Source organism: Globicephala melas, chromosome 15 (genome assembly GCF_963455315.2).
Source record: "Globicephala melas chromosome 15, mGloMel1.2, whole genome shotgun sequence".
NCBI classification, from domain to species: domain Eukaryota; kingdom Metazoa; phylum Chordata; class Mammalia; order Artiodactyla; family Delphinidae; genus Globicephala; species Globicephala melas.
In genome coordinates, this window is record NC_083328.1 from 85279180 (window position 1) to 85299695 (window position 20516).

At 66.5% G+C, this 20516-nt stretch overlaps 2 protein-coding genes across 4 annotated transcripts in view; one reads left to right on the forward strand and one right to left on the reverse strand.

Annotated features, from left to right (window-relative positions):
- The first annotated feature begins 388 nt into the window (after positions 1 to 388).
- On the forward strand, positions 389 to 7215 carry ADRM1 (ADRM1 26S proteasome ubiquitin receptor). 3 transcript variants are annotated; one of them, XM_060284059.2, is made up of 10 exons: positions 389 to 532; positions 2040 to 2253; positions 2975 to 3091; positions 4384 to 4507; positions 5048 to 5134; positions 5738 to 5819; positions 6043 to 6275; positions 6369 to 6526; positions 6674 to 6776; positions 6987 to 7215. In XM_060284059.2, exons 1-10 carry the CDS (start codon positions 501 to 503, stop codon positions 7091 to 7093), a joined length of 1257 nt encoding a protein of 418 aa, XP_060140042.1. In that variant the 5' UTR covers positions 389 to 500; the 3' UTR covers positions 7094 to 7215. The 3 variants fall into 3 exon arrangements, with proteins under 3 accessions (XP_060140042.1, XP_030697457.1, XP_060140043.1); XM_030841597.3 differs by lacking the exon at positions 389 to 532 and adding an exon at positions 1152 to 1278; XM_060284060.2 differs by lacking the exon at positions 389 to 532 and adding an exon at positions 1631 to 1845.
- LAMA5 (laminin subunit alpha 5) overlaps positions 5685 to 20516 on the reverse strand; it is a 54154-nt gene continuing 39322 nt past the window's right edge. The window contains exons 42-80 of the mRNA XM_030841592.2: positions 20019 to 20132; positions 19668 to 19795; positions 19360 to 19440; positions 19043 to 19257; positions 18507 to 18607; positions 18093 to 18273; positions 17855 to 18004; positions 17326 to 17477; positions 17147 to 17257; positions 16843 to 16954; positions 16238 to 16408; positions 15866 to 16062; positions 15556 to 15672; positions 15294 to 15448; positions 14889 to 15030; positions 14686 to 14788; positions 13962 to 14072; positions 12971 to 13150; positions 12725 to 12873; positions 12475 to 12645; positions 12239 to 12375; positions 12001 to 12154; positions 11704 to 11837; positions 11467 to 11629; positions 11273 to 11395; positions 11031 to 11179; positions 10808 to 10940; positions 10588 to 10734; positions 10353 to 10483; positions 10097 to 10261; positions 9881 to 10010; positions 9656 to 9801; positions 9383 to 9575; positions 9127 to 9291; positions 8859 to 9021; positions 8602 to 8735; positions 8435 to 8528; positions 8145 to 8264; positions 5685 to 7985 (exon numbers count right to left, since the gene is read on the reverse strand). Coding sequence (XP_030697452.2) covers positions 7855 to 7985; positions 8145 to 8264; positions 8435 to 8528; positions 8602 to 8735; positions 8859 to 9021; positions 9127 to 9291; positions 9383 to 9575; positions 9656 to 9801; positions 9881 to 10010; positions 10097 to 10261; positions 10353 to 10483; positions 10588 to 10734; positions 10808 to 10940; positions 11031 to 11179; positions 11273 to 11395; positions 11467 to 11629; positions 11704 to 11837; positions 12001 to 12154; positions 12239 to 12375; positions 12475 to 12645; positions 12725 to 12873; positions 12971 to 13150; positions 13962 to 14072; positions 14686 to 14788; positions 14889 to 15030; positions 15294 to 15448; positions 15556 to 15672; positions 15866 to 16062; positions 16238 to 16408; positions 16843 to 16954; positions 17147 to 17257; positions 17326 to 17477; positions 17855 to 18004; positions 18093 to 18273; positions 18507 to 18607; positions 19043 to 19257; positions 19360 to 19440; positions 19668 to 19795; positions 20019 to 20132 — 5553 coding nt within the window. The 3' untranslated portion in view covers positions 5685 to 7854. The remainder of the gene's footprint in view (positions 7986 to 8144; positions 8265 to 8434; positions 8529 to 8601; positions 8736 to 8858; positions 9022 to 9126; positions 9292 to 9382; positions 9576 to 9655; positions 9802 to 9880; positions 10011 to 10096; positions 10262 to 10352; positions 10484 to 10587; positions 10735 to 10807; positions 10941 to 11030; positions 11180 to 11272; positions 11396 to 11466; positions 11630 to 11703; positions 11838 to 12000; positions 12155 to 12238; positions 12376 to 12474; positions 12646 to 12724; positions 12874 to 12970; positions 13151 to 13961; positions 14073 to 14685; positions 14789 to 14888; positions 15031 to 15293; positions 15449 to 15555; positions 15673 to 15865; positions 16063 to 16237; positions 16409 to 16842; positions 16955 to 17146; positions 17258 to 17325; positions 17478 to 17854; positions 18005 to 18092; positions 18274 to 18506; positions 18608 to 19042; positions 19258 to 19359; positions 19441 to 19667; positions 19796 to 20018; positions 20133 to 20516) is intronic.

Below are 20516 nucleotides of genomic sequence, written 5' to 3' on the forward strand. Positions count from 1 at the left end.
ACGCATTTTCTTACTAACACAAATAATATTTTTAAATGAAAAACAGCTCGATTTTCTGTAACAAAAAAAAATTAGTGAATCTTTAGATCACAAAAGAATGAATACAGAACTTGTGGTATTCCATCCATCAGAATATTATACAGGCGTTAAAATGGATGGGTTAGAGCTACACGTGTCAACATGAATAAAAATACAATGTTGCATAAAAGAATACTTTTAACTTCTATACCTTTCATAAAAAGCTTAAAAACAAATTTTACGTACACACACATTGATAGGAAATCAAGCACGCCTGGAGCAGGGAGTCACATGTTACTGTCAGTGTGGGGCTGGGAGGGCACATTGCTCCCGGTGTGTGTGTTCTGCCCTGCAGAAATGTAGAGGTGTAAATGATGGGGAAAACAAAAGCAGTGGGAAGGCAGTGCCTTACATTTATCTAGTCCAGGTTTGTGGAGGGCAGCTGCCTTCACTCTGTTCTGACTGCACACATCGGACAGGGAATGAGCGGGCAGCCGCGACGCTGCTGTTATAGGTGGGTCTGGGGAGGATGGAGGGCAGTCATGTCATCACTACTGTGGGGGAGGGCTGGGGGACCCCCCCAGGGCCCAGGGGACGACAGGGGGGCAGCCATGTCGTCACCGTTATAGGGGGTCTGGGGGATCCCCAGGGCCCGGGGAGGATGGGGGGCAGTTACTGAGCGGGGTCTGGGGGCGCGGGGCCGGACCACTGCCTAAACCCCGCGTTGTGCGCCGCACGCGCCCCCACGAGACCACCGCTCGTCCGGAGGGCGCTGGGCCCACGCGCCAGCGTCCGGGGCTGCAGTCGGTCACCTTCCCCCCGGGACGCGAACCTGAGAGACCCCGCCCCGCTCCCCGCAGGTGCGCCCGCTCGGCCAGCCCCGCGGTCCGGGGGTCCCGGGTCCAATGCCCACCGCTCGGCCCGCGCCCTACTCGCCGTTCCCGGCGCCGCCGCCAGGGGCCGCCGCCGCGCCCCTATGACACAGCAACAATAGAGGCCGCTCTGGCCCGCACGCTGCCGGCCCGCGCTTCCGCCGGAAGAGAGCCGCCGGCACGGGGGCGGGTCTGGCGGCGCAATGGGCGGCCGCCCTCACCAATCGCCCGCGGGCCAGCGCCCGTCCCTCACCTGACGGGGCCCAATCGGCGGCGAGAGCGGTAGGCGGGGCGGGGCAAGCGAGGGCTTCCGGCGGGGCCCGGCAGGCGCCGAGGAGGAAGAGCGAGCCCTGACGGCGCCTCTCTGCCGAGTCTCGGCGCGGCCCAGGTGCGGGGTCGTCGGGGGCGGGGACGGTTACGGAGGCGGCCAGGGGCGGGGCCTGCGCCTTCGGCGGCCCCCGGGCGGGCGCCGGGTCGGCGGGGGCTGGAGAGGCTGGGGGCCGGGTCGGGGGCCGAGCGCGGGCCGGGGTTCTCGGGGCCTGCCTCTCGGGCAGCTCGGCCGCCGCCCCGGGCCTGCCGCGGCCGTAGCCGAGGGCGTCGGGCGGTGGGGCCTGCGGGTGGGAGCGGGTCGGCCGGCCGCGGGCCTGCGACTCCCCAGGTGCTCGTGTTTTGTCTCCGAAGGGAGCGAGCCGGCCGCGCTGCAGTTCACTGGCGGTGTGTCCGATGGAAACTAGGTTTAGGCCCAAGTGTGGTCTCTCATTCAGTGTGGTAGCGGTGTGCCTGCCCAGATCGAGGTTTTAAATCTTTCGGAGCCGCAGGTTAAAGGACAGTTTATTTAAAAAGTACGGAAGGTGGTGGTGGCGAGGGTCTCCCGCTGTGATGGGGTCTAGATGCAGAGGTAAATTTCGTTGTTTGAGAACCACGAGAAGCTGGGGACCTGGCTCCACGGGCTCAGGTACCGTGGGGTCGGTCCACCCCAGGAGGAGTTCGGCAGCAGCTGTGGGGCGGCTGAGGCCTGTCCCCTTGCCCCCAGCAGGGGACAGCCTGGGCTTCAGAGAGAGGCCCTTTCCCTCTGCCCGTTCCCGTTCCCGCGTCGCATCTGGAGGTGCTACGGTAGTGACCGGCTCTGCATGCTGGTCCCTCTTTCAGGATGACGACTTCAGGCGCTCTGTTTCCAAGCCTGGTGCCAGGCTCCCGTGGGTCCTCCAACAAGTATTTGGTGGAGTTTCGGGCCGGAAAAATGTCATTGAAAGGAACTACTGTCACCCCAGATAAACGGAAAGGGCTTGTGTACATTCAGCAGACGGATGACTCCCTCATTCACTTTTGCTGGAAAGACAGGACATCGGGGAACGTGGAAGACGTAAGTGTCTGGGAGCCTGAACCTCATCCTAAGGACCCCCGTCCAGTCGTCAGGACAGCGTGGTTTTTACAGGAGGGCACCATGCTTGGGGCACAGAGCAGCTGTTTCCCCGTTTGGCGTGTGTTGGTGGGATGTGTGGATCCATTAGTTTAGTGCCCTCATCAGCTGTTTTCTTCTGCCTGTGGGGCTTCCTAGCCTCAATGATTATATAGATTTCTCCCATCTGTGTATGTGTGCTTAAAACTGAAGATTAGGTGCCTAGAATTGGAGAAACCATGTAAAAATCCTGATCTTTATCACAGCCCTCCAGAAAGCTTTCTCTAGCAGTCATCTTACTTAGTGTTCTTCGTTCTTCAGACTAAATCGTTTTTCGTAGGTTCGAGAGCAGGTCAGAGTTGACTTTTTAATTCATCTTGGAATGTTGCTCCCAAAACGTCTCTGTTAGAAATCCTTCAGGAGCCGGAAGCCCTCCTTCCCTGTTCAGCACCGAGCCCCTCTCCTGGCCCTCATGACCTTCGTGCGGTGCCTCAGACCCTCGTTTGTCTGCCCTGCAGAGACCCTGCTGGTGACGGGCTTGGCGACTTGTCGGCGTCTGTGTCCCGTGTCCTCTCCCCGCACCCGCACTCACTTAGGCACAGGGTCCAGCCTGTTTTCCTGGAGGTTCTGGGGCTCGGCAGTGCTGTTTTCGTGGAGCTGACTCTGCTCGTGTGCTGCTCTCTAGGACTTGATCATCTTCCCCGACGACTGCGAGTTCAAGCGCGTGCCGCAGTGCCCCAGCGGGAGGGTCTACGTGCTCAAGTTCAAGGCGGGGTCCAAACGCCTCTTCTTCTGGATGCAGGTGTGTAGGTGTCGTACAGTTAGGCTAGAAGCTTCTTCAGCGGATGGTCGAACTCGCCTTCACAGACCAGCCGGTGCTGACCGTGCTGCCGTGGAACCTGAGGATTCCAGTGTATCGCCTTGTTGCGGGGGGCATTGGGGACAGGCTCCGCCAGAGTCCAGACACTTGTAGCTGGGCTTTGGGTGCCCTTTCGAGGATGGAATTCCCTGGCTGACCGACAGGAGTGATTTCCAGGCTGGGTCCTGTCTCTGCCTGTGGTTTGCTCGTCTCCCAGGGGCCCCCCCACCCAGGGTCATGAGCAGCCTGGACCAAAAGCAGGGGTGAGCCTGTGCGGTGTCCCTTGTCCTGCCTCTTCTCCCGTGGTGTGCTCTGTGGGTCTCTGGGTGGCAGTGCACCGGGCCGTCCTCGTACCCACTGGAAGTGGACTTGCTCGTGCAGTGGGTATGCACCTGCGTTTGTAGTTTTGACAGAGGTTGTACTGCTGCCCTCCCCCCAGCACCTTCTAGAACAGGGCAGGAAAGGTTTTCCTCTGTGGGCTGGATGGTCTGTGTTGCACCTGCTGAGGTAGTGTGATAGTGGCCGTGGACGGGAAGTAAATGGATGGGCGCAGCCATGTTCCAGTAAAACTTTATTTGCAAACACAGACGGGGTCGTGGTTTGCCAGTCGCTGGTGTAGAGCTTGTTCCTCCACAGTTTCGCCAAGAAAAGTTGTCAGACTCACACCAGCCACTGCATTTTCTGCTCCCCTCTGCTCTGAGGTTAGGGCTGTGTCTTGTGTGCCTCCCCCGGCCCCCACCCCATGACCCTGCAGGCCCACTGCACACACGCTCGGTGACTCTTGGGTGCTTTGTCTCACAGTTCTGGGGGTGCCCACAGGGTGGCGCTGCCTGATGCCCCCCTGCCCACACCCAAGCGCTCAGAGTCAGTGCCCAGCTAACCCTGGAGGGCCACGGGCTGGTCAGTGGACAGTGGTGCGGTAGCAGGGTTATTTCACAGCAGTACACGTGTTGAAGGATTTGCGGTTTTAGACGGTCGCGGAAACAACCGCGTCTGGAGGGTCAGGGCGTTGCCCTGTGCTGAGCGCGCCTAGTGCTTTAGTCTCCCCGCCTGTAAAATGGGTGTTCGCACAGCCCCAGCGGGCACATCGGGCTGCTGTCCCCGTGCGACCCGCCGGGGCCTCTCCTTGCTGTGGCCGCGGACAGGTGGCACCTCTCCAGGCCTCAGGTCCCTTGTCAGGATGGTTGTTGATGGGTGGCTGCTCAGCTGCGCCTGCTGCCGTGTCCTCCCCGCAGGAGCCCAAGACGGACCAGGACGAGGAGCACTGCCGGAAGGTCAACGAGTATCTGAACAACCCGCCGATGCCTGGAGCTCTGGGGGCGAGCGGAAGCGCAGGCCACGAGCTGTCTGCGCTGGGCGGTAATGGTCCCCTTCCCGGATGTGCGGTGAGGTCAGAGTAGCTTTCTGCCAACGTGGATCCCTGCGGGTGCGGGCCGGTGGCTTTTTGGTTTTTTTTTTTTTTTTTTAAATGGTACGCGGGCCTCTCACTGCTGTGGCCTCTCCCGTTGCGGAGCGCAGGCTCCGGACGCGCAGGCTCAGCGGCCATGGCTCACGGGCCCAGCCGCTCCGCGGCATGTGGGATCCTCCCGGACCGGGGCACGAACCCGCGTCCCCTGCATCGGCAGGCGGACTCCCAACCACTGCCCCACCAGGGAAGCCCTGGGCCGGTGGTTTTTAATGGAAGTAGAGGTGTCCAGGTTAGAAGCTCCTCTCGGCCGTTCCCCCTCGGTGCTCCCACCTCCACGTGATGAAGCGGTGTACGAGCCCTACTGCGCTGGCTCGTGTCGGGAGACACTCGCCACACAGTTCGGGGCAGCCGAGGTGGGGGCCGGCCCTGGACCGTGGCAGCGGGCGTGCGCACAGCTGGAGGCCCGGGCCTGAGCGCCTCCTGTCTTGCAGGTGAGGGCGGCCTGCAGAGCCTGCTGGGGAACATGAGCCACAGCCAGCTCATGCAGCTCATCGGCCCCGCCGGCCTCGGAGGACTGGGTGAGGGGCCGCGGGCCCGCGCGAGCTTGCTTTGGAGTTGGACGCCTTGCCGCTTCTCATTGGTTCTGAGCGGCACCTGTGCATGTTCTGGGCCCTGGCCTCCCTGGGGAGGGGGCTGCTTTGCCTTAGGGTTTGACCTGGGAGCTGGGTGGGCAAGGCCTTCCAGGGCCCCCAAGGAGGACCCAGTTCCATACTTCGGGGGAGCATGGCTGGCTGAGGTGCTGGGCCTGGGAACGCGTGCTCGGGGCCCCTGGTCTCCTGGGTTGGCCTGCCTGCTGCCAGCTCCTGTCAGGCTCGTGTTTCTGGGACACTTTGGAAACACTGGTTACTTGTACGGGATTTGAACTCCACGTTACCTTGAACCCAGGTGCATTAGTAGGGTCACGGGACGGAGAGGTGATCTGATTAGCAGATTCAGCTGCCAGGACACACCTGAGGAGTCGCTGCTCCTGGGCCCCCGCGGGCCTGCTGTGGTCCCCACCTTCCCCTGCTCGGCCACTGGCTTTAGTGCGGGGCCTTTCTGCTCCTGGGCTGGGGGGGGGGGGGGGGGCGGGCCCTCCAGCAGGACGTGATGTGTGAGCTGTGTCTCCTTGCTCCTGGTAGGTGGCCTGGGGGCGCTGACGGGGCCAGGCCTGGCCAGCCTACTGGGGAGTGGAGGGCCTCCAGCGAGCAGCTCTTCCCCCAGGTGAGCCTCACGCCGCACATCTGGCGTGGCCGTGTCCCCTCCTCCACGGGGGCCAGATGTAGGAGGTGCCGAAGGACAAAATAGGTATCTGGGGAGGGTCCGTCCCTTTTCGTGGTTCAGGCTCTCCTGGGGCCCTGGCAGCACGAGGACTGGGGCAGGACCGACGTGTTGTGGCGCCTTGGTGGGCGCGTAGCCGCTGCAGCGCTGGCCTCACTCTTCCCAGCTCCCGGAGCCCGTCGGCAGCGGTCACCCCGTCCTCCACCGCCCCTTCCACGCGCACCACCCCAGCTCCCTCCGCTCCAGCAGCTGCCTCGGTGAGCAGCCCGAGCCCCGCGCCCAGTCCAGGCAATGGAGCCAGCACGGCCGCCAGCCCGACCCAGCCCATCCAGCTGAGCGACCTTCAGAGCATTCTAGCCACTATGAACGTGCCGGCTGGGCCAGGAGGCAGCCAGCAAGGTAACATGTGCTCGTCGGCCCCAGGCTGGGGGGTGAAGGTGCCTGCTGCCCCCTGCCGGCCCGCCCACTGATGGCCACCTGCTTGTGCCCCAGTGGACCTGGCCAGCGTGCTGACGCCCGAGATCATGGCCCCCATCCTTGCCAACGCGGATGTCCAGGAGCGCCTGCTGCCCTACCTGCCGTCTGGGGAGTCGCTGCCGCAGACCGCGGAGGAGATCCAGAACACGCTGACCTCGCCCCAGTTCCAGCAGGTAGGCGCGTGGCCCGGGTGCCCTGCTGTGTGCTCGCAGTGGGGGGCACTGCCCACGGCAGCACAGCCCCCGCAGTGCTGAGCACCCCTGCCCCTGTGGCTCCCCCAGTTCTCTGCATGGACTCAGGCGCCTGGCTCTTCCCTGCAGGCCCTGGGCATGTTCAGCGCGGCCTTGGCCTCGGGGCAGCTGGGGCCCCTCATGTGCCAGTTCGGGCTGCCTGCAGAGGCCGTGGAGGCCGCCAACAAGGGCGGTAAGTACTTGTCCCTCGCCTCAGTCGAGGCAGAGGTGGTTTTCTCCTTGCATTTGAAAGCAAAGGCCTCCCCGGTTGGTTCGTGGAGCTCGGGGCTGGCTTGTCCCCATGGCCCTGGCCGCCATCTGATTTCCACCTCCCAGCCCCCCTGGTCAGCAGGGCCAAGCCAGGGCCTAGAAAGGTCACCTCGTGCTTTTAAATTGGTTTTAGATGTGGAAGCATTTGCCAAAGCCATGCAGAGCAGTGCCAGCCCCGAGCAGCAGGAGGGCGGCGGGCAGGACAGGAAGGACGAGGAGGAGGACATGAGCTTGGACTGAGTCGCCTGCTGTCAGAGGGCTGGCCTGGCCGCCCGGCCGTGCGGCCTCAGCGGGGGCGTGTGAGCGCGCCCCTCCCACCTCTGTCCCAACTTGCTCATCAATAAAAGTCTTCTCTTTTATCATCTGCCAACTCTGGTTTGCGTGCCCGGGGTGGGTCGTGACGGCCCCGTCCGTCCCCCTGTCATCGGGAGAAGCCCCTCCAGGTCCCGCTTCTGACTGACTCTGAGGGACCGGCGTGCTGGGGGAGGGGCTCCGCACGTGAGCGCTCTGCTCGCCTCGGACCTCCAGACCCGCTGGACTGCTTTTCTTTTTCTCCATTTAAAGTTGACACTCGGTTACACAGAAGTGACTTTAATTTTTGTGTCAAGAAGCAGGGATGAATGACTTACAGAGCTCCCATTAAAAATTGGTGGAAGGGAAATTTCATAATTAAACTGAAAGATAAAAAATATAAAACCCCCATTTTGCAGTGTTTTACCCTTTCCCTTAGAAAGTCAGACATAACTTAAACCATTCCCAGAAATAGGACTCATCACCCGGAGAATCTGCAGTCTGTCCACATGAACAAACATACACAAACCATCTAAAAAATCGGCCGAGGGCGTGTTGTCAGCAGGTTGTGTGGAGGGGCTGGGGGTTCCAGGGTGGGGGAGGACCCTGCCCGATGGGGCGGCCTGCTTCGGGGCTCTGGGCCTGGGGGCTCTGAAAACCCTCTCCTGGCTGCTGGAGCTGGTGGCTGGGGTCCCAGAGGGGCAGCTGTGCTACGTGGCTGGGCAGCCGCTGGCCCCCACTGCCCCCTGCACGCCCGCAGCACGAGGCCAGGAGACCAGGGCCTGGTTCACCACCAGATTCCGCATGCAGCCGCGGTAGGTTGGAGGCTGCGTCCAGGGTTCTGGGGGTGGGGGAGGGAGGGAGACGGGTTGGAGCAGACGCCGGCATCCCACCAGGCTTCGGTCTCCCCGCCGGGGTGGAAAGCAGGGTGACCCCAGTGCCTGGTCCCCAGGGACAGCCTTCCTCCCTCCCCCTGCCCCCAGGCCGAGGCCACACTCACCAGGCAGGCCCCCGAGGTACAGCGGCACTGGGGCGTCAGCCGGGGCGGCCGGCGCGGGGCCCAGGGTGTGGTTGCTCTGCAGGTCCACCTCCAGCCGGAGCCTGTTCCCGCCTTTGGTCACTGCCGGGCACAGGTGTTCCTTGTGGCCGGGCTGGGGCGCCCCTCACCAGCCAGCCACAGGATCGGGGCCCTTTGCCCCTTTGCTCCGGCTTTTGAGTCCTTGCCCGACCCCCGCCCCAGGGGTCTACAGCTGCCCCCAGCGGGGGTGGGGTCAGGAGGGCCCAGCTCACCTGCTAGGTGGTGCCACTGCCCATCACACAGTGCCTCGGGGAGCGTCACCAGTGTGGCGAACTCGCCTGAACCGTCATCTGCCCGCAGCAGGACCTGGGGCAGCAGCGGGTCAGGAGGGCCCTACCAACCCAGATCTCGCCCTGAGGCTGCGGCCCAACCCGCTTACCTGCCTCCCCAGCACCCGCAGCTCCAGGTAGGGGGGTGCTGGGCCCCGACCCAAGTGGAAGACGAGGCCGGTGGCTGTCTGGGGCCGCACCTCCAGCTCCAGGCCCAGGTCAGGCAGTGTGGCCCCCAGGGTGTCTGCAGGGAGGGGCCGTGAGAAGAGGAAGGCCTCGGCCCCAGGCCCCCCCGCCCTGTTCTGGGCGTCACTCCCACCCCAGCCCAGGCACGTAGGGGACTGGGGGACGCCAGCAGGGGACAGACCTAGAGTGATGGCTGCCCCGCTGCCTGCAAAGAACAGGCCCTTCTCCAGGGGACCGGAGAAGCAGGGTGTGGCCCCCACCACCCGGGTGGGAGCTCCCAGGAGTTGCCCGTCCAACCTCAGTCTCTTCACACAACCACTGAACCCGGAGCGGCTGATGGCCACCTGCATGGGCACAGGGGTGAGCTGGGTCAGGTGCCTGGGGTGCCGAGGAGGGCGGAGAGCGTCCAGCGGGGCAGGGGTGGGAGGCTGGGGCGAGGCGGCTCTCACCGGGAGCTGTGGGCTGTGGCCGCCAGCAGGGAGGCCCCCCACAAAGAGAGTGTGTGGCCGGGGGCCTTCCTCCCCCTGGTGCCGCCGGCCCGGCCCCTCCCGGCTCTGGGCCCAGACCCCGTCCGTCACCAGCTGGATCCGAGTCTTCTCCCAACGCACGGACACCTGGGAGTGGGAAGGCACGTCAGGATGGGAGCCCGCAGGGCCAGTGCCCCACCCCACCCCGCCCCTGCGTCCCCTCTCCCCAGCCCCTCACTGTATGCCACCGGCCAGTCTGTGAACGCTGGCGGCTCTGGACTCGGAGCTGGGGCCCAGGGCCTTCCGTCTGAGCAACAAAGCGTCCGTGGCTCAGGAAGAGGGCTAGGGAAGGACTGCTGGCCGTCAGGGGGGCAGCGAAGAGCAAGAGCCCTCGGGGGGCGTGCGGGCGGATGAGCATGGAGAGCTGCGACCTGGAAGCCAGGCGGGCGCGTCAGCCGAGGCTGCCCCTACCCCGGCAGCCCCCTCTCCCCACCGCCAGCCCTGGCCTTACCAGTCACTGGTGGGGGGCGGGACGTGTGCAAACTCCAGGTGACTGGACAGGGGACCCCCAAACTGGTAGGCATCTCGTATGGCCCTGCGGGGCCAGGGTGGCGAGCAGGAAGCGTCCTGGGCGGGCTGCCGGCTGCGGCGGGAGGCCTGGGGGGTCGGATGGGGATGAGGGAATGCAGGAATGCATGGAGGCCACCTTCTGCCTACCCCAGCCCCTTGTCCCCACCTTCGTGGCCCGCAGTCCTCGCGGGCTCTGATCTGGCGCCTGGGTGCGAGGGGCCGGGACGCAGCCTGAGCTCACGTTGATACCCTCCAGGTTCTGCTGCAGGTCAAACACGCGCTGCGGCCCCAGGAGCCTGCGGAGGGCAGGGGGTACGTGCGGGTCGGTGCTGGGCCGGGCCGGTGGGTCGTCACCAGCCCTCCCGGGGCCCGCTCAGCTCACCGCAGCACGAAAACGTTGCTTATGCAGCCAGTGAAGTTATGGAGGGCGTCAGACTTGGGCAAGCCCCCCAGGAAGAGCTGACTCGACCCCTCAGGCTGGGGCTGGGGTGGCGGCCCCCGGTGGGGCCTCATCTCCTGAAGCTGGTCGTCCACATAGAGCCGGACCCTGGCGAGGAGAGCAGCGTTTCCCCCGCCCTGCCCCCGACCCCGGCTCTACTGTGCCCCCTCCCTGGAGAGGCCAGGTAAGCCGGACTCACCCCGTGGCGTTGCTGTAGAAAGTGACATAATGGGGGGCCCCGTCGGCAAAGCCTCGTCGCGTTTTCACCTCGGTCCTTGCAAGCCGGAGGGTCACATGGCCCTGCTGCAGGGACACCTCGCATGGCCCGGTCTGGGGACAGTGGCTAGGTCAGCGGGCCAGGCCGGGGGCCCAGACTCCCTCCCTTGGGCCACCAGCCCCGCCCTGCTGCCCCAGAGGTGGCGGGGCGGACGCACCGGGGACTCTCGGTGGAAGAGCAGAGCGCTGTCCTGGCTGCTGCGGAAGCCGAAGCCGGAGTAGACGTTGCCCGTGAGGGGCACGGCGTTGCTGGGGAGCGCCAGGCGCAGATAGCCGTGGCCGTGGAAAGTCATGGCCCGTCCCACCTGCGGGCAGGGTGACCGTAAGGGCCCGCGGCGGCCGGAGAGGGCGCGCAACTGGGGGAGGGAGGGGGCTCACCAGCAGGTCAGCGGTGCAGCCGGAGCTGATGCCCGTCGTGTTCAGCCTCTTGAGATCCACGTACTTGCCCAGAGCTTTGATGCCCTTGATGCAGCCGCGCACCGAGCCTCCGGAGGGGAAGAGCCGCCGCAGGCTGCGGGGAGGGTCCGCGGGACGAGCGTCAGGGGTGGCCTCTCCCAGGCCCTGCCCACCACGCCCGCCCCACCCCAGGGCCAGTGCTCACCTCGGGGGCAGCTGGCTGGGTGGCACGCCCCCCAGGTAGTAGGCGTCGGCCAGCTCCAGCGTGCTGTCCTGCTCCACGCTGAATACCGTGGTCCTCTCCACGCGCACCAGCACGCGCTTCCGGCTGCCCCCCAGCAAGAACACCTGGATCTGGGAAGCGCCAGCACGGGGTGGCACCTTCAGGGCGAGAGCTGCGACCCCCCTGCCCCTCCCCACGCCGGCCCTCCCCGAGCCCAGCCCTACCGCCTTGCTGGTCGTGGTCAGAGGCGGCGGGCGCTGCAGCGGGTCGGCCTCCTTCAGGCCTGCGCCGAAGTCGTAGAGGAACACGAGGCTGCCTTCCCGCACGGCCAGGCACAGGAACTGGTCCTGGGGGGGAGGGGAGGGTCAGCGTGGGCCGGGCGGGCTGGCGGGCCGGGCCGTGGGGACGGCGGACGTGCCTGGTGCCGCAGGAAGAAGAGGATCCCGCTGTAGGACACGAGCCGCAGCTCCTGCTCGAAGCGTTTGGTGTTGCTTAGCTGGCTCTCCACGCTAATGCGGGCGAAGCCGGAGCCGTCCAGGTAGGAACCATCCGTGAGCCACGGGTCCCCGGTCGACTTGGAGCTGCGGGTCAGAGGGGGCAGGGTCAGCCGAGGGCGGGCCGAGCCGCGGTGAGGTGGGGGTCAGGCCGCACGTACCGCGCACAAGGCTTATCCACGGCTGTGTCCAGCTGGAAGGTCTTCTCGAAGTTGTAGAGACTGACCACCTCTTCGTTCAGCGTGTCCAGCTCGATGCAGCCCCGGTAGCCGGGAAAGCGCAGGGGTTCGGGAGGCTGTGGGCACAGCACATGGTCAGGGAGCCTCCCCGCCCAGGACCGACCCAAGGGGAGGAACTCGGGCTACAGCACGACGGACCGAAGCCAGACCCTGAGCAGGACTTCCTGGGACAGGGGTGCAGGGCGGGGTGGCCGCGCACCCAGGCCGCACCGGGCTCACCGTGAAGTTGCCAGGGTAGCCTCCCACGTAGAAGACAAAGTCATCCGGCTGCACACTGAGCAGCCCTTCGTCCCCAGGGGCCACCGTATCACCCTTGGTCTCTTGGACCATCTGATTCTCCACTGTGACAGACATATGGCCATACTGGAGCGTCCTGAGGGCAGAAGTAAGAGAGGGAGGCGTGGCCGCGCGGTCACGCTGGCGGTGGGGGGAGCACCGTGAGGGCCGGGCCTCCCACCTGTCAATGCTGACGGCTGCGAACTCTTCCCCGATGTCCTCGTCGATGCTGAGGGCCGTGGGGCCTGCCGCCCCGAGGCGGTACACCCAGTGCACCTTCTGGCCACGCAGAGCCACACCCATGTAGTCGCCGGTGGCCTGTGGTGGCAGGAGACTCAGCGGGACAGGGACCCGGCGTGGGCCACCCGCTCCGGCCTGGCGCCCGGCTCCACCCAGCCCACCGAGCCCACCCGCTACCTGGCGGCTGCCCAAGTACAGCACAAACTGGTCCCTGGCGACCTGGCCGGGCGGCGGCTCTGGGCTCTGCAGGTAGAACTTGAGGGCGGTGTAAGAGGCGAGGCTGCCGAGGTCCCGAGGGGTGCGCAGCTGCACCCCTGAGCTACCGTTGAACTTCATGGGCACCTTGACCTGAGTGGGGGCACAGAGCCCATCAGCGTCTGCCTCCTGGTCTCCCAGACGCCCACCTGGCCCTGGCACTCGCACGCACCTTATCGGCAGCACCCCGGGCCTGGGCAATGAGCTCCCGCACGCGGCCGATGCTGGCCGACAGGGCCAGGCTGGCGTTGTGCGTCCCACGGTTCTGCAGGAGGCTCAGCTTGGCCAGCAGCTGCGGCAGTGTCTTCTCCAGGGTGGACACTGCAGGGGGGGAGCGGATGTGGGGAGGCAGCCCTGAGCCCCTGGCCTCCCCACCCCAGCCCGCCCTCTTGTCGGGGCACTGTGCGTCAGGGCCCACCTGAGCGGCCTGCGTCGAGCACCACCCGGCCCAGGTCCCGGCTCTGCAGGCCCTTGTACTGGCCCTGCCACCGCTCCACGTTTTTCTGCATGTCTTGAAGCCGGGACTGCACGCGGGCGGCCGTGTCCTGGGCTTCGGTGACCACGGCCTTGGCATGGGCTATCTTCTTGCTTGTCTCGTCTGTGGCAGGCAGTGTGCAGGCTCAGCGGGGGGCAAGTGAGGACCATCGGGGGGCCTCATCCCCATCTGGGGAGACCACTATAGACCCCCATGCCAAGACCAGCAACAGGGATGTCACCCCCACCCCCGATCTCGTGAGAGCCTCAGCGCGGTGGAAACGCACCCTCCGTCCTCTCCCAGACGGCTCCTCCTGTGCCAGCCTCTCTCGCCACAGCTGGGTCACCCAGTGTTGGCTCAGCCCCGCCTCCCCATGGCCCCCCCTACCCCCGCCAACACCATCTCTCCTGAGCGCACCCCCCCCCCCAAAGTCCCCGTGGCCCCAACCCAGGCTTGTGGGGAAGGTCGACTCTCGAGTCGGCAGGGATCCCTCCTCTGCCCTGAGCCCTCCTGGCCCCCCGGCCCCCAAGCCCTCAGCTCCAGCATGCTGGCCTCTGCTGCTGCCTCCACCTCCCCCTCCCCCCCTCCCCCAGGTGCCCCAAGTCCCTGCCGCACACTCCCGCCTGCCCCGCGCCACCCCTCTCCGCGCGCTCCCTGCCCCTTCCAGTTTTCACTTCTGCCCGGGGCTACGTTCGTTTGGCATCTGTCTCCGACCAGAAGCAGATCCCCAGGGCTGGGAAAGGTCCCCAGGGCTGGAGCTGCCCACACAGGGGTCCCCCTCAGCCGCCCCGGCCACCACTCCGGATGGCACAAGTGTGAACACGTCCCCCATCAGAGCCTACTGGACAGACTGGCTGATGTCTATCCGGACAGGTGTCTCTTCAGCTCTGGGGACAAGCAGTGAGGGCGGGGGCAGGAAGGAGACCCACCCTACCTGTGTCCATAGCCAGCATGGCCTGCACCTCCCGGAGTCGGGCCGCCAGTTGTTCCTTCCTGGCCCGGGCATCGCGGAGCCGGGTCCCGGTGCCCTGGAGGGTGGCCCACGCTGCGGGGCAGGCAGCCTCAGTCCCGAGGAGCCCCCACCCCCAGGGTACAGGTGCAGCCCATTTCAGTCCTCCCTCCTGACCAGGGAGGATTAAGGCTCACACGCACACGGTCAGATGGAGACATGTGGACACGAGGGCCCTCGGCTTGGGGTGGCCCTGGTGCCCAAGTCTTGGCGCAGCCTCCTGGGCCCACAGCCAAGGCAGTTATTCCCATTTTACAGGTGAAGCAATGGAGGCTCAGAAAAGCTGAGCTGTTGCTCGTGGCCACCAGTGCCCTGAGGTGCTAGCAGCAGAGGGCGCACCCCACTGCCCGCTCCCCACCCGCTCCTCCTCGACGGCCTGGCATGCACACGGCCCTCAGCCAGGACATCAGGGAAACCACGAGCTGGGCCCCACGTCCCCTTCCCCAGGCCCTTCCACGTCCCGGGGGCCTGTCACGAGGCCAGGGGGGGTGGTGGGCCTTCGCAGAGCTCCCAGGGACGCACTTGCCGAGCAGTGGGGAAAATTCCCACCGAGGGCAGCTGCGACCCTGGTTCACACGGTCACAACCCACATGGCCGGAAGGCGAGGGTCCCCACGGAGCCCGGACGCCCAGCTGGACCCGGCACTCACCGAGGCCCAGCCTCCGCTGCTCCCCAAGGACGGCCTCCTCCAGGGCACTGCTGTCCGCCAGCAGCTCCCGGGCTCGGGACGCCAGGCCCCGCTGCACGACTACCTGTAGACACAGAGAAACAGGATGCAGTTCACACCTGCCCGGTGGAGCTGCAAGGGAACAGGGGCTCCCGCCGGGGCTGTGGGGGGTGTCGGGGCCTCACCGCCCATATACGGCTCGCCTGCTGCTGCGCCTGGCCGGCGGCACCCTCGGCGGCCCGCACGGCTTGCAGAATGCTGCTGTAGGCGTTGGCGGCCTCGACGGCCCGCTGGATGAAGCGGTCCTGGTTGACTCCCTGGATGATGCTGTGAGGGGAAGCGGGGAGGATCCTAGGGTGCGGGTGGGGGCTCCGCCCACCTCACGGGCCTCCGCCTGCCTGGCGGCTCTAGACTCCTGGCCTTGCACCGCCCTGTGTGCCTGTCCTGCTTCTTCCTGCCACCCTGGGCCCAGACTTCTGACCAGCCCCTGCAGGGACACCGGCCTCTCCTTCTAAGAGCCCTCCCAGACCAGCTAGGCCACCTCCAGGCCCTGGCTGCACGCCCCCGGGCACCCTCTTTGGGCCCAGTACCTGGAAAGGTTGAGCGCCAGCTGGTCCAGCTGCCACGCGTGGGCCTCGGCGGCCTCCACCAGGTCCACCTTGCTGCTCGCCGGGGAGAAGGCCCGCATCTTCTCGAGCAGGGGCGTCCGGGCCCCGTCCAGGCTGGCAGCAAGGTGCTCGTACTCCTGGGGGTGGGTGGGCTTAGGTGGGACCCTCGTCCCCATCCCCTACTCACCCCCACCTGATCTGCCCCCGCTCAGCGTGCAGCCCTTTGGGAGGGGGGAGTGCTCACCTCCTTGGCCTGGTCCATGCCGTGCAGAAGCTCAGTGAGCCGGACCAGGGTGTCTCTGGCGGCCTGTAGAGTGGCCCCCAGAGTGGCGTTGTCCCGGAACAGCTCCTGTTTCCGTTGCTGGAGACGATGGGGAGTGAGAAAGACATGATAGAACAAGGATGAGGCAGGAAAATAAAGGGGTGGGGTGACAGGGTAGCGGATGATGAGTATGAGAGTGAGCGGGGGGGGGGGGGGCGGCGGGACTGGGGGAGGAGGGGGCGGGGCTGGGGGAGGAGGGGGCGGGGCCGGGGTCGCGGGGCAGGCTCCCTACCAGGGCTTCCTCCAGCCGCTCCTGGTTGCGGCTGTTGAGCTCCTCCGCCTCCCGTGTAGTGCCCACCGCCCTGTTCAGGGCTTCCCGCAGGTCCATGAGTCCGGCCTCGTGCTGGGCCAGCTGGTCTCGGGTGCGTGCTACCAGCGCCTGGTTCCTCTCCCAGCGCCTGCTCAGCTGCTCCTGCACATGGGCCAGCACTGGCCAAGGCCCAGGGCAGGAACGGTCACTGGGGCAGTGACTCCTGGTGCCTGCCAGTCCCCGTCCACCCTCCCAAGCTGACGGGATGCCACTCCAGGCTGACCTCAGCCCCAGAGCCCCCAGCCGGGTCCTCACCCCTCCCGTCTCTGCCCTGCTGGGGCTGACACCACTCACGTCTCTGGGCCTCCCCCAGCTCAGCCTCAGCGGCGGCTCGCGGAACCCCCAGGTCACGGGCCCGCATCTCCCGGAGCAGCCGTTCCACCTCGGCCAGTGTCCGGCGCAGCTGCTCACCCGATAGGGCTGAGGCGTTGGCTGGTGACAGGCGGTCCGTCTGGGACTCGAGCTCTGTGTGGGTTTGGGGAACGGGCTGTCAGGGCCCAGGGCTGGCCTGCTGCCCGGGCACACCTCTGCCACTAGCTTCCGAGCCAGAAACGCCCAGTCAAGCATCTTCAGCTAACCCCTGAGTAAGCCGGCGTGCCCCGGACGGCCGCCAGCTCCTGGCTCCAGGCCGCCGGCCCTCTCGCCACACCCCCTCACCTCCCAGGGCGCCCCCCCAGGATCCCCACCACTGCCGTCTGCTCAGCCCGTGGGCGGGGGCACTGGCCCGTCTTGTGGGGCCCGCGTGCCCCCACCTCCCAGCCCGGACCCACTGTTTCCGCGGCCGAGGCCCATCTCCCTGTCTAAACATCCAAACGTGCCGGTTCTTCAAGGCCGAGCCCCCTGGAGGCACGCCCCCTGCCCTGACTCTCCCCGCCCTGCCCAGGTGGGCCAGCCCCTACCGCTCAGGGCGCGGTCCACAGCCCGGACGGCTGCCAGCAGCGTCTGTGCCCGGCCCAGCGTGGCCTCGGTGCTGTCCAGAAGCTGGCCGGCCTGGGCTCGGGCCCCTGTGGCCTGTGGATGAAGTACCCATCAGGCCTCGAGGCTGAGCTGCGGGTCAGGGGTGACGCTGGATGGTTTGGGGCCCGGGGAGAGAGGCCTCTTGGGGAGGAGTCTGCTGAGAGAAAGCGGTCCCGGGAAAGGGCTTTCCTGGAGGAGAAGCATTCCAGGGGTTGGGTTCTGGGGCAGGGCTCCCCAGGCGCCTGCCTGGCCGTCCAGCTGCTGCACGTCCTGCCCGAGGCTTGAGGTCTGCCGTTCCAGTGTCTCCAACTGCTGTGTAGTCTCATGACGGGGGCCAGGAGGTTTCCGGAGCTGGCTCTGCGGGGAGGGGAAGGTGAGAGCCTGCGACCTGGGCAGGGGAGGCTGGGGGCCGGGCCGGGCAGTACCTGCAGGTCGGCGATGGAGGCGTTCAGCCTGTGCAGCCGGGCCCAGACCACGGAGCTGGCATTGACGCCACGCAGCTGCTCCCGGATGGCGGGGAGGAGAGCGCCAGCCCGCTCCAGGTCGTCCAGGAGCAACACCACACAGTGGCCACACACTGAGGGCAGGGGGCAGGTGGGCGTGGGGTGAGGGGTGGGCCTGAGACCACCAGAGAGTCATGGGGTCGGCGAGCTAGAAGCGGGTCACTAGGGGTCACGGAGGTGGAACGGGGTACTGAGCTGGGCTGAGGGTTACGAGGTTAGGGGTTGCAGAGGTCAGCGTGGGGGTCTCAGGGTCAACAGGACAGCCGTGGGGTCTCTCAGAAAATTGACAAGGAGCGCTGGGACCAGAGAACTGATCTGGAGGTGGAGGTGAACGTCGGGGTCACCGAGTCAGCATGGCGCTGGGACTGGCACCATCCCAGATGGAGTTGGGAGGGGCGGGGGAGCCGGGTGTGGCCAGGCGGCTGGGGCAGTGGGGAGGGCAGGCACACACCTTCGCAGTGCACGCCGTGGCCCCCAGGCCCTCCTGGCATGGGCACCTGGTGCTGGTGGCTGCAGGTGTCACAGCGCTCCCCACTGAGCCCCTGGGGGCACGTGCAGCGGCCCGTGTGGACGTCACAGTGGCCGCCCTGGCACTGGCAGCCTGGGGTGGGAGGGGTGGGGTGAGTGGCCGGCTGAGGGCCCTGGGGTACTCCTTGTTGCCCCGAGGTGTCCCGCCGGCCCGCACTCACGCCTGCAGCCCTGCTCAGGGAGCCCCCAGTGGCCGGGGGCACACTCGCGGCACTGGAGACCCCCAGTCCCGGGCCGGCAGTGGCACTGCCCGCTCTGGGGGTGGCACTCGGAGCCCTCGGCAGCTGGGCCACAGGCGCACGGGCGGCAGCCCCCGCAGCCCTCAAAGCCGAAGTGTCCTTCCTGGGGGCACAAACTGCAGTCAGGGCTCTGCCCAGCTCGTAAGACCCAGCTTCCTTCAGCCCTGAGAGCCTGCACCTCCAGCCATGACGTCCTGCCCCTACACCCATACCCCATCCCTCTGGCCCCGAGCCCCGCCCCTACGCCAAGGCCCCGCCCCACAGCCACAAAACCCCACCCCCACACCAAGGCCCCACCCACAAAATCAAGGCCCCGCCCCACCCTGGCAGCGCTACCTGACATTGGTCGCAGCGCTGACCGGTCACACCCGCTTTGCACAGGCAACGCCCACTACGGGGATCACAGGCCTCCGTCCCACACGGGGAGCAGTCACACCCTGCAGAAGGGTGGCTGTGACAGTAGCCCTGACCCCCACCCAGCCTCTTCCCTCCCACCCCGGGAAGCCCTTACTGGGCACCTACTCCACACGCATCTCCATCCTGCCCCAAGTGAAGCCCCCAGGCCCTCACTTTTCATCCCCTCCCTGCTCCACCTAGGTCCAAACCATGCAGCTGCCTGCTCACCGGCCCATTGTGCCCGCCTCCCCTGCAGCCTGGGCTCAGCCAGAAGACCCGTCAGAGCCCTCGTGGGGTGCCCTCCCTCAGGAGAGGCCAGAGTCCCCAAGTGACCCTCGGCCTGGCCGTGGGGTCGCCTGACCGTGAGTCCTGGGGGCCTGGTCGGGTCCACCCTGTCCACGCTGGGCCCGGCCCGGGACACAGCCTGCTCCGGGTGGGACACCCAGGGGCCCTTCAGCCCCGCCCTCCCTGCCTACGGGTGCAGTTGCCGGGCAGCAGGGCGTTGCCGTAGAAGCCGGGGGCGCAGCTCTCGCAGCGGGGCCCGGTGGTGTGGCGCAGGCAGCCGCGGCAGGTGCCCGTCAAGGGGTCGCAGTCGCTGAAGAGCATGTTGGGGTCGCCGTTGCCGCTGCAGTCGCAGGGCTGGCACGAGCTGCCCAGCACCAGGGGGTTCCCAAAGAAGCCAGGTGCGCACCTGGTGGGGCGGGATCATGGCTGGTGCTGGCAGGCAACGCAGCGTCCCCGGGGCCACGCACGCAGACCCCGCCCCAGTCAGGCACCCGCCTGCCCAGCTCACCGCTCGCAGGAGGCCCCAGCATAGCCGGGTTTGCAGAGACACTGGGCGCGGCCACCTCGCAGGATGCAGCCCGTGGCGAAGCTGCAGAGACGGAGGTGGTCGTTACACCCCAGCACGCTCCAGGTGAGCACCAGGTAAGCGGGGGGGGGGTCCCCCACTTCATGGGCCCACCCCGGATGCCCCGGCCTCCACAGAGGGCAGTGCTGACCCAACCAGGTAGGGGGTGGTGGTATTCCATTCCGGGTCTTTAAGGACTTTGGTCCACCAGTCAATGGCCGGGGCCCTGGAGGGGCTGTGGCCCAGCTCACTTGTTGGAAGGCACAGCCAGAGGGCAAGGGCAGCTGATGCAGGGGGCCGCAGGGTCCTCAGGTCCGCTGCGCACGAAGCCGGCCTGGCAGCGCTCGCAGTGGTCACCCTCGGTGTCGTGCTGGCAGCCCTGGGGCAGACGGGACACATCAGCACCGACGGCGGAGGCCTCGCTTCCCGCCAGCTCCCCCACCCCCACCCTGCAGGACTCCGCCCACTGCCAGCAGGTGCCCTGCCCAGAGCCCCTCCCCTCCCCCAGACCTCAGCGTACCCGTAACTACTGACCAAAGGCCCCCTGGTCTTCCCTACCCTGCGCCTCTGGTGGCCGCCCTCCCCTGCGGGGCCCCACTCACCACGCAGACACCCGAGCCAGGGAGGCAGCGGTCTGAGTGGCCATGGCACTGACAGGGGATGCAGCGACCCAAAAAGAGACCTTTGACGTCCCGGTAGTAGCCAGGGGCGCATTCCTGGGGGCGGGTGGGCATCAACAGTCAGGAAAGGAGGCGGGGTCAGCCTGGTGTGGGGGCAGCCGGGGACCCCGCTCCTGAGCCTGACCGACCGCTGAAGGCACAGTCACCGCCCATAAAGCCACGCAGATGCCGCGGGCTCAGGGGACCACCTCCTGTTCTCCTCCAAACACCTCTTCCAGGCGGGCGGAGGGAGGGGAGGAGGGTTCGGTGATGCTGTCTGGGTAAACCATGGACGTGGGACGGACTGGGCACTGAACAGATGAAGACCAGCTGCGTGCACGGGGGGCCGGGCAGGGGGCAGGTGACAGCGGATTAACAGACGGATGAGCAAGTGGCCGGCTCAGCCTGTGGTGGGAAGGTCAGCTGCCGGGAGCGTGATAC